A 10,207-nucleotide genomic window follows, 5' to 3' on the forward strand; every position below is an offset into this window, starting at 1 on the left:
TATTATATCTGTGAGATTAAATACAACACATATTAGTGAATGATTTTGTTTGTTTCTCAATCGGGGGGGGGTTGGGTATTCAGTATTTGTAAAAACGTGTTACTGACATGTAAAACTGCTTAAACCGTGAAGAAGAACAAAATCTGGCAGGTAGCTCCATGCCCTCCTGGGTTTTAAATGCACCTTAGAACACACATGCATCAACACTACATTGAGCGGGTGGAGGGAGGTTTGGAGTCTTCTCTCACCCCCGTTCTCTGCGGCCTGCTGGAGCAGGGGGGCCAGGAGGAGTTGGCCGTCCGATTGGGGTCTGGAATGTGGGGCCTCCCTGCTGCTGCGGAGTCGGGGCGGTCTGCTTCTCCCCACCGCAGGGAAAAGGGTAACACCACCTGGGTCTGGGTGCAGTCCCCCCCTCCAGGGGCAAGGGTACCTAGACCCGGTTTGTAGAGTACGCTTGGGGAGTGTGATCGTGTGTACAGCGTCTCTTTATGTCTGTCTCCACGTTGGTTGAGTGTGGAGTAAGTGCATATGAGAGCATGAGGGTGGGAATGGATGTTTGTGTCTGTGTGTGCCTGTATGTCTGTGTCTATATGTCAGGTTGGGTGTCAGGCGCCACCTCTCTGGGGAAATCTCAGGCCCTCCAAGGTTTGGAGGCCTATCTCCACCCACCACCACTTCCCCTGCCAGTGGTGGACTCCCTCAGGTGTCGGTGCGTTGGTGGTTCTTTGTGTCTGGGGGTGGGCGTCCGGGTACACACCGGCTCACTCGTTGGCGGCCGCTTATCGGGGCCTGGAGCCTGGGGCTCGCTCGGGCCACTTCGGAGGTGGGGTGCCCCCGGCCTCTCGGCCTGGGGCTCAGTCACTCAGGCACAGCTGGGGGCCGGCGGAGCTCACGGGCGCGTCACTGCAACTCCCCCTGACTTCTGCTCCGCGGCTGCTGGGCGAGCCCTCATCTGGGACTCTCCTCAGCTCTTACTGGAACAGTGGCGCGGCTGCCCCTCTGTTGGTCTTCCATGGTCTCTTGTGTTCTGGGGGCCTCTGGATGTCTGGAGTTTTGATCTCCTCCATACCCGCTTCACACCCTGGAGGACGGGGCTGTGGCCCCCCCACACTCCCTAGCAGATCATTACATGGAGAAACCTTTGGAATGCAAGCATGCTGATCCACACAGGTATGCACACATGGGTATTCACAGACACGGACTAAAGCTTTCTTGGCTGCTGCCTCAAAGCACACTGTGCGCTGTCTATCTTGCGTGCTGCACAATATCGTTTATTACTTAGTAAATATTGATATCTATGACTAGCTAGTTTATTGTGATGGTGCTTTGTTTTCTCTATTATTATGTTGCTCTTTGTTGTTTGCTGTCTCCTCTGTTTGTTTTTTTTGTTTGTTTGTTTTTTTTCTCCATACAGGTGACCCAGGAGTTCTTTTTTTTTTTTCTCTCTCTTCCCCCCCCTTCTCACCGTCTCTTCTCCCCTTTGGTTTTCTTTCTTTCTCTCCCCCTCTTTCTCTCATTCATTCCCCCTGTCCTATTTATTAAAAAAAAAAAAAAGAGACAAAGGATGAACTGAAGCTCTGCCATCATGTAATGTCGCATACTGCTGTTTCTGATGTCATTTAAAAAAAAAAAAAAAAAAAAAAAAAAAAAAAAAAAAAAGATCTATTGTAGCCCATTTTTTCCTGTCAGAGGGAGGGAGGATGATTTAGATTCTTCTGTAGCTCATAATCAACAGCAAATAGTTTATTCTTTTATTTTGTTCAAGGAATAAAGGAATAAACCATTAATTACCATTAATAAACTTCTTTTTTTTTAATGACAACATTTAAGAGGGTCGGACCAAGTTTAACTGCACATTTAAATCTCTGAGATATTTCATCTAAGAAAAAGAAGTGCAGTTTTAAAAGTACGTCTTACTTTTTTCCACATGCAAGAAATGTTGTTGCAATAAATGAAAAAAAAGTGTCAGCAGGACCAGACGGCATCCCAGGTCGTATCCTCAGAGACTGCGCATACCAGCTAGCTCCTGTGTTCACTGAGATATTCAACATCTCTTTATCTCAGTCGGTGATCCCCACATGCTTCAAAGAGTCCATCATTGTTCCTGTCCCGAAGAAACCCCACCCTGCTTCTCTCAATGACTATCGCCCTGTAGCCCTCACCTCAGTAGTGATGAAGTGCTTTGAACGCCTGGTCAGAGACTTCATCATTTCTTCACCACCAGACACACTGGACCCACTACAGTTCGCTTACCGTCCAAATCGTTCCACAGACGATGCCATCTCTCATCTCCTCCACACATCACTCACTCACTTGGACACTAGAAGGGGGAATTATGTTAAAATGCTCTTCATAGACTACAGCTCTGCATTTAACACCATAATTCCCTCCACACTCACCACCAAGCTGGAGCACCTGGGACTCAGCTCATCTATGTGTCAGTGGATCTCCAACTTCCTAACTGGCAGACCACAGGCAGTAAGGATGGGCGGACATGTCTCAGCCTCCACCACTCTCAGCACTGGAGCCCCCCAGGGGTGTATTCTGAGCCCCCTGCTGTACTCTTTGTACACATATGACTGTGTGGCCACTACCAGCTCCACCACCATCATCAAGTTTGCTGACGACACCGTCGTGGTGGGCCTGATCTCTGATAACAACGAGACGGCCTACCTGAAGGAGATTAGGAATCTGGAGAACTGGTGCCAGAGGAACAACCTCCTTCTAAACATCAGTAAGACAAAGGAGCTGATAGTGGACTTCAGCACTAAGCAGGAGAGGAACTACCAGACCCCCGTCATCAACGAGTGCCCAGTGGAGAGAGTGGACAGCTTCAAATACCTCGGAGTTCACATCACGCAGGACCTGTCATGGTCCTGTCACATCAACACCGTGGTGAAAAAGGCCCGTCAGCGTCTCTACCACCTCAGACGCTTGAGAGACTTCCAACTGCCCTCCAAGGTGCTCAGGAACTTTTACTCGTGCACCATAGAGAGCATCCTGACGGGAAACATCTTAACCTGGTTCGGGAACAGCACCATGCAGGACAGATGAGCTCTACAGAGGGTTGTGCGGTCAGCTGAGCGCACCATCCGCTCCGAGCTCCCTGACCTGCACTCAATCTACAGCAGGCGGTGCTGGACCAAGGCCAGGAAGATGGTGAAGGACCTCAGCCATCCCAACAACAGACTGTTCTCTCTGTTGAGGTCAGGAAAGCGATTCCGCTCCCTGAAGACCAACACAGAGAGACTGAGGAGGAGCTTCTTCCCGCAGGCGATACGGTCTCTCAATCACACCACCACACAGTACTGACCCACACATACAGTTCTTACACACATACTGGACATTCTGGACATTGTTTTCACTTCATCACTTAAATCACTTTAAGCATATTTGCACTGCACAAGACATAATGTGGATTGCACAACACTGGACATTGTATTCTTCATTTCAAGCTAATACTTGTACAGCTGCTGTTATTGTGTATATAATATTTATATTTCTCATACATTCTTACCGGTATATAGTTCTATATTGTGTATTGGTGTATTTTGTTGTACAGTTATTTTATTTTTAACTTTAATTCATATATTTTATCTTATTCTTTCCCAGTTAAATTTACCCTTCATTCTAATTTGTGTTGTACAGTTATTTCATTTTTAACCTTAATTTTTTATATTTTATTCCTTCCTAGTTAAATTTACACTTTTTAATTTTTCATATTTATTTCCTATCTTATTCATAGCCTTTTCCTTTTTTTCCCCTTTAGGTCACGAGCAGTTGTCCAAGCATTTCACTGCATATCGTACTGTGTATGACTGTGTACGTGACAAATAAAATTTGAATTTGAATTTGAATTTGTTTGGGGGCTTAGATTGTATAAAATAAATACAATTAAATATTTCTTAAATATTTAGATGTTTCAATGTTCACAGTGGAGGGATATATTAGCAGGAAAACTTGTAAAATGAAAAAATCTGAATCTGAATCAGAATAGTGTTTATTGGCCAAGTATATGTGCAGACACATACAGGGAATTTGGTTCCGGTAGATGGTGGCTCTCAAGCAGAGCAATGTAAATCACACACACACACACACACACACACACACACACACACACACACACACACACACGTGTCTATATATACACATTACACATACATACACAAAGCTGTGTAAACCAACTATAAATAACGAATCTACTTATATACATAAAATACAGAAATGAATGAGGTGGAATGAATACTACAAAATGTACATAAGGTGCAGCTGCAGTCTGGCAGTGGGAGCAGTGTGACAGGTCAACTGTTAAGAAGGGAGATGGCGAGGGGAAAGAAACTGTTCCTGTGTCGGGTGGTCCTGGTCTGCAGGCTTCTGTACCGTCTGCCAGAGGGCAGCAGATCAAAAAGTCTGTGTCCAGGGTGTGAGGGGTCTGTGATGATTTTCCCTGCCCGTTTCCTGGTTCTTGAGAGGTACAGATCCTGGATGGAGGGCAGGGGGGCGCCGATGATCCTTTCTGCTGCCCGTACAGTCCGCTGCAGTCTGCTCCTGTCCTGTTTAGTGGCTGCTCCATACCAGACTGTGATGGAGGAGCACAGGACAGACTCAATGACCAGTGTAGAACTGGATCAGCAGCTCCTGTGGAAGACTGTACTTCCCCAGTTGTCTCAGGAAGTACATCCTCTGCTGGGTCTTTTTGAGGATGGAGTTGATGTTGGTCTCCCACTTCAGGTCCTGGGAGATGGTTGTACCCAGGAACTTGAAGGTCTTCACAGTTGACACAGGGCTGTCTGATATGGTGAGGGGGAGCAGAGTTGAGGGATGTCTCCTGAAGTCCACTGTCATCTCTACAGTCTTAAGAGTGTTCAGCTCCAGATTGTGCTGACTGCACCAGAGTACCAGCCGCTCAACTTCTTGCCGGTATGCAGACTCATCACCATCTTGAATGAGGCCAATGACAGTGGTGTCATCTGCAAACTTTAGGAGTTTGACAGCCGAGTTCTTGGAGGTGCAGTCGTTAGTGTAGAGGGAGAACAGGAGTGGTGAGAGGACACATCCTTGAGGGGCACCAATACTGAGGGACCGGGTTTCAGAGGTGATCTCCCCCAGCCTCACTTGTTGCTTTCTATCTGTCAGGAAGCTGGTGATCCACTGACAGGTAGCTGGTGACACGCTGAGCTGGGAGAGTTTGGAGGAGAGAAGTTCAGGCACAATGGTGTTAAAAGCCGAACTAAAGTCCACAAACAGGACCCTGGCATAAGTTCCCGGGCAGTCAAGGTGTTGCAGGATGTAATGCAGCCCCGTGTTCACTGCATCATCCACCGACCTGTTTGCCCGGTAGGCAAACTGCAGAGGGTCCAGCTGGTGGCCTGTAATGTCTTTCAGATGGGCTAACACCAGTCGTTCGAAGGATTTCATGACCACAGACGTCAAGGCGACAGGTCTGTAGTCATTCAGTCCTGTGATGGTGGGTTTCTTGGGAACAGGGATGATGGTGGAGCGTTTGAAGCAGGAGGGAACTTCACACAGCTCCAGGGATCTGTTGAAGATGCGAGTAAAGATGGGAGCCAGCTGTTCAGCACAGGTTTTGAGGCAGGAGGGTGAGACGCCATCTGGTCCGGGGGCTTTCCTGGGCTTCTGTTTCTGGAATAGTCGGCTCCCATTCTGAGTGTGTATTCTTAGTTTCAGGGAGGAGGAAAGGGGGGTGAGAGGTGTGGTGGAGGTCGTTGAGTCTGGATTGGGGAGGGTGGGGGTAGTCGTTGAGTCTTGATTGGGGAGGGTGGTCGTTGAGACTGGATTGGGGAGGGGGGGGTGAAGGGGGGAGAGGTGGAAGGTGTGTTGGGGGTCAATGTCTGAAGCAATGTCCCTGGGGAGGGGAGGGTGGGGCGTGGGAGTCTGTCCGTCTCAAAACTGCAATAGAAAGTGTTTAACTCGTTGGCTAGGTCTTTGTTTGCTTCAATAGTGGGTGGGGGGCGTCTGTAGCTGGTGATTTCCTGCAGGCCCCTCCACACTGACGCAGGGTCGTTGGCTGAGAGCCGTTCTTCCAGCTTCTGGAAGTAGATGCTTTTAGCTGCTTTGATCTCCTTGGTCAGTGTGTTCCTGGCTTGCTTGTACAGGACCCTGTCACCACTTCTGTAAGCGTCCTCCTTGGCCTTACGAAGATGTTGGAGTTTAGGAGTGAACCATGGTTTATTGTTGTTGTATGTGCAAAAGGTCTTTGTTGGCACACACACGTCTTCACAGAAACTGATGTATGATGTCACAGTGTCCGTGAGCTCATCTAGGTTCTCAGATGCAGCTTCAAAAACAGTCCAATCAGTGGAGTCAAAACAGTCCTGCAGTTCCTGCTTTGCTGCGTTAGTCCACTTCTTCACAGTTTTGACTACAGGCTTGGCACGTTTGAGTTTTTGCCTATAAACTGGAATAAGATGGACCATGCAGTGATCAGAATGTCCCAAAGCTGCCCGGGGCACAGAGCGATAGGCATCTTTTAGAGTGGTGTAGCAGTGATCCAGTATGATGTTGTCCCTGGTGGGGCAGTCTATATGCTGTCTGTATTTAGGGAGTTCGTAGTTTAGGTTTGCTCTGTTAAAATCCCCAAGAATAATTGTAAAGGAATCCGGGAATTTCCTCTCCAGGGTGGTAATCTGGTCAGCCAGCTCGGACAGTGCGTTGTTCGCGTTGGCCTGTGGAGGGATGTAAACTCCGACCAGCATGAAGGAAGAAAACTCCCGCGGTGAATAAAAAGGTTTACAGTTGATGAAAAAACTTTCCAAGTGTGGGCTGCAGTGTTTCTGTAACACTGTGACATCAGTACACCAACCTTCATTAATGTAGAAGCAGACTCCACCACCCTTTGTTTTCCCTGAGAGCTCTGTTTCGCGGTCCGCCCGGTGAAGTTGGAAGCCCGGCAGATTTAAGACAGCGTCTGGGACTCGCTCACTGAGCCAGGTTTCAGTGAAGCAGAGGGCAGCAGAGCGTGCAAAGTCCTTGTTAGTCCGGTTTAAGAGCAGTAATTCGTCGACTTTGTTTGGAAGAGAGCGGAGATTCGCGAGGTGAATGGAGGGGAGTGCCGTGCGGAATCCTCGCCGACGTAGTTTCACCAGCGCGACTCCCCCGTCTACGTCTTCTCCAGGAGCCACAGAGAGCTGCTGCACCTCCAACTAAAATCTCCAAAAAACTTTCCGGGTTTGTGAAAAATGGATAAGAACTATAGTGAGACGACTGCCTGATGTTTAGCAGTTGATCTCTGGAGAAAGTGATGTGGTCTGAGTGACCAAAAGCGCAGAAAATAAACAGAAACAAGAAAAGTGCGAGAGAGCGCAGTACCGAGGCTGCCATCCGCGGCGCCATCTGGTTAAATATGGTTAAAAGTCCAAAATTTCTGCCCTCCTTCACATTTTCAAAAGCGATCCAGTGGCCAGATTGTAGTCTTTGCCAGGCCAATTCTGGCCCGTGGGCCTAATGTTTGACACCCCTGCCTTAACCCCTACATTTAGGAGATACTCTTTTATTCTTTGGGGTCTATTTTGCTGGAAGGATTAAGCTACACTTCCCAAAATGTTCCCTGGAGAAGGAAAACTCGCTGTGAATCAATAAGAAAAGAGGTTTCTTAGACCTGATGAAACATCTCCATCCTGATTCCTGAAGAGATTATTCTGTTTTAGGGCAATATTACCTCCATCCAGTGTATATGATAGTGATGGGAAATTATATGCTGTGGCTGTATTGAGGGACTTGCATGCAGAAGTAGTGCTGTCCAGGATTTGATACAATATCTTAATGCATTCCTCTGGTAATACTTCTTGTGGACAAGGATACATGCATGTGAGTGGATGCAGGTGACACGTTGTCACTCTTCCAATGAAAAGCAAAAAAAAAAAAAGGCAGCTAGATGCAGCATGCATGAAGGCAGCTAGCTGCTAGAAATCCATGTAAACAATCCTGGATCAAAAACAATGTGCTCTCCAGTGTTGGAGAAGACTTACACATGACATTTGTTAGCATGTACACACTGAGCTTTGGTGTGTAACAGAATGTAAGCAGAAAAAAACCCAGAATATATTTGGAGTTCTGTAATACTCTGTAAGACCAAACGAGTGCACAGTGGATCAGCTGCTGTGTACACAGCCTGCCTCGCACGCTGAAGACACTGTTCAAAGTGAAAAACAACAGAAAAATAAGAGAGACTTTGTTCCAGTGAGATCAGCTGTCACGTCTATGAGTTCTCATGCCACACTTGAATTTGACCTCTTTGTGCAGGTGGCGTGGTGCTCTGCTGGTTTGCACCGTCGCCTCACAGCAAGAAGATCCTGGGTTTGAATCCATGAGCCAGCTGGAGCCTTTCCGTCTCCCTGCACCTGGGTGGCCTCTATACAGATACAAACACATGTATCAGTTGGTGATTCAAAGCTGTGTGAATGTGGGTGTGACTGGCTGTCTTTCACTCTGTGTTAGCCCTGTGATAGGTAAGAGGAACAGTGTACCCTCTCCCCCACCCTGTAAAGTGTCCACACTGCATTCTTAAGACAATATCTACCCGCAGACATGCAAGCGTCCACCATAACCAGCTCTGAGGCAAGTCATGTGGCAGTGGGTGTGTACAGGAGTGTGTTTCAGTGAAATACGCACACATTCTTTCACAGGGAAACACATAACAGTAAGGCTGTGATGTCATTAACTGAATCAATCTGGTACCTGATAATATCCTAGCAGGGTAAAACCTTCACCTTCAGATCATCTACAGTCCCTGGATTTGGTTATATTTTCCAGTTATGTTTCCCTGTTTTCGTCTCTCTTTATGTGTTTCTATCAGTGTTCCTCTCCGTGACCAGAAGGTGGTGTTCTAGCTCCATATTTTCTGAATAAGTGACTTCATACGGTCTAAAACGAATCATAACTGAGGTTGCTGGTCGGAATAACAGTCAGCGAAACCAGAGGTGGTGCCAAGACTCCATGACCTAGTTAATAACTGATAGAGTAGTGGTGCAATAACATAAACCTGCGTGTGTGCGTATGTGTCAGATTGAACAGATGTTGTGCGACAACAGAGTCTCCGGTGTTGGACCACATACAGTACCAGGCTGCACACGCACACTTTAAAATTAGAAAGCACCAACGCAGATGACCTACGAAGTCTTAACCCTTGACCCCAAGGTTGCAAAACCAAAGTCCTCACCTCCTCTTGGCCCCTTGCTTCTTTCTCTGTCTCCGTGCTGTGAACTTTGCCCTGCCCAGTGGCTTTGTGTAAGCAGACAGCATGGGTTTGGCCACAGGACTGTAACTGACAACTGGGATGTGTCAGCGCTGGTGAAAGGGCAGGCCACAGGGAAAATGAAAATGGGAGAAATGTTAGCATGCAAACAAGGCGGCAGGCGTTTTGGAAGGGAAGTACATAGATTTTTGCGGATTCTTTTAGCCTCCAAATATATGCGGTTTGTTCATGGAACTGACTATAATGACCATATTGCTTATATAATAGTAAAAATAACAATAGATTGCCTTTGGAAGACCTGAGGAATCATGTTAACAGTAGAAGTTTCAGCCCCCACCTTCCTTTTACACTTCTCCTGTGGCCTGTGCCATAAATTCCTAGGTGCCCCCCCACCCCAACCTTTCTCTGTACTCCTAATTTAGTGTACTGGCCCTTTATCACTGCCGATTTTCAAATGTTTATAGTTATTTTCCAAATAAGCTTTATTATTATTATTATCATAAAGCATCCTGGGTATCAAAGTATCAATTTCAACACATCATGAAAGCAACATTACTGTAGAGAGAAATCAATCAAATGTATCAATTATTATACACAAGGAGCTGCTGTATTAGCCTGGGCTGGTAGGTCGATATTAAAGGATAATCGCTGGAGATTGAGCTGCTGTAATTGAAGCTCTGTGATGGAGAAATCCATCATATCATCACTGGACTGTGCCCGACGTGTAACACAGACTGCGATCTTCGCTATTAAAACTTGTGGCACAGCAAGAATGATGTGGGAATCTCTCTCTCCACCTGGGACCTCCCTGTTTCCCTCCACCCCTCCTCCAGACCGTCACCTAACTTCCGGCCACTCTCTCTCTCGCTCTCTCTCACCTCTATCAGCCTCACCCCCCTCTCTATGTAGCTCGTCCCAGTTCCCACACACAGAGACACACATTACACCGGTTCAGTGTAAGTGCCATGTAAACGCTCTCCCCCCGGACCCGGA

The 10,207-nt window shown here is 47.2% G+C and overlaps 1 protein-coding gene across 1 annotated transcript; it reads right to left on the minus strand.

Annotated features, from left to right (window-relative positions):
- Window positions 1-5,684: 5,684 nt before the first annotated feature.
- On the minus strand, window positions 5,685-7,132 carry LOC146681836 (uncharacterized). The gene has a single exon (XM_085448798.1). The coding sequence runs from the start codon at window positions 6,714-6,716 to the stop codon at window positions 5,685-5,687; it is 1,032 nt and encodes a 343-aa protein (XP_085304924.1). The 5' UTR covers window positions 6,717-7,132.
- Window positions 7,133-10,207: the final 3,075 nt, after the last annotated feature.

The sequence above is a fragment of the Copadichromis virginalis genome, linkage group LG23, assembly GCF_057382275.1.
Source record: "Copadichromis virginalis isolate Kocher_CV1m ecotype Utaka linkage group LG23, C_Virginalis_male_GT1.1, whole genome shotgun sequence".
NCBI lineage: Eukaryota > Metazoa > Chordata > Actinopteri > Cichliformes > Cichlidae > Copadichromis > Copadichromis virginalis.

What these genes read in the sequence shown, in the direction of transcription:
- LOC146681836 (XM_085448798.1), bottom strand. Translation starts at nt 6,716, where the DNA reads ATGCTGGTCGGAGTTTACATCCCTCCACAGGCCAACGCGAACAACGCA.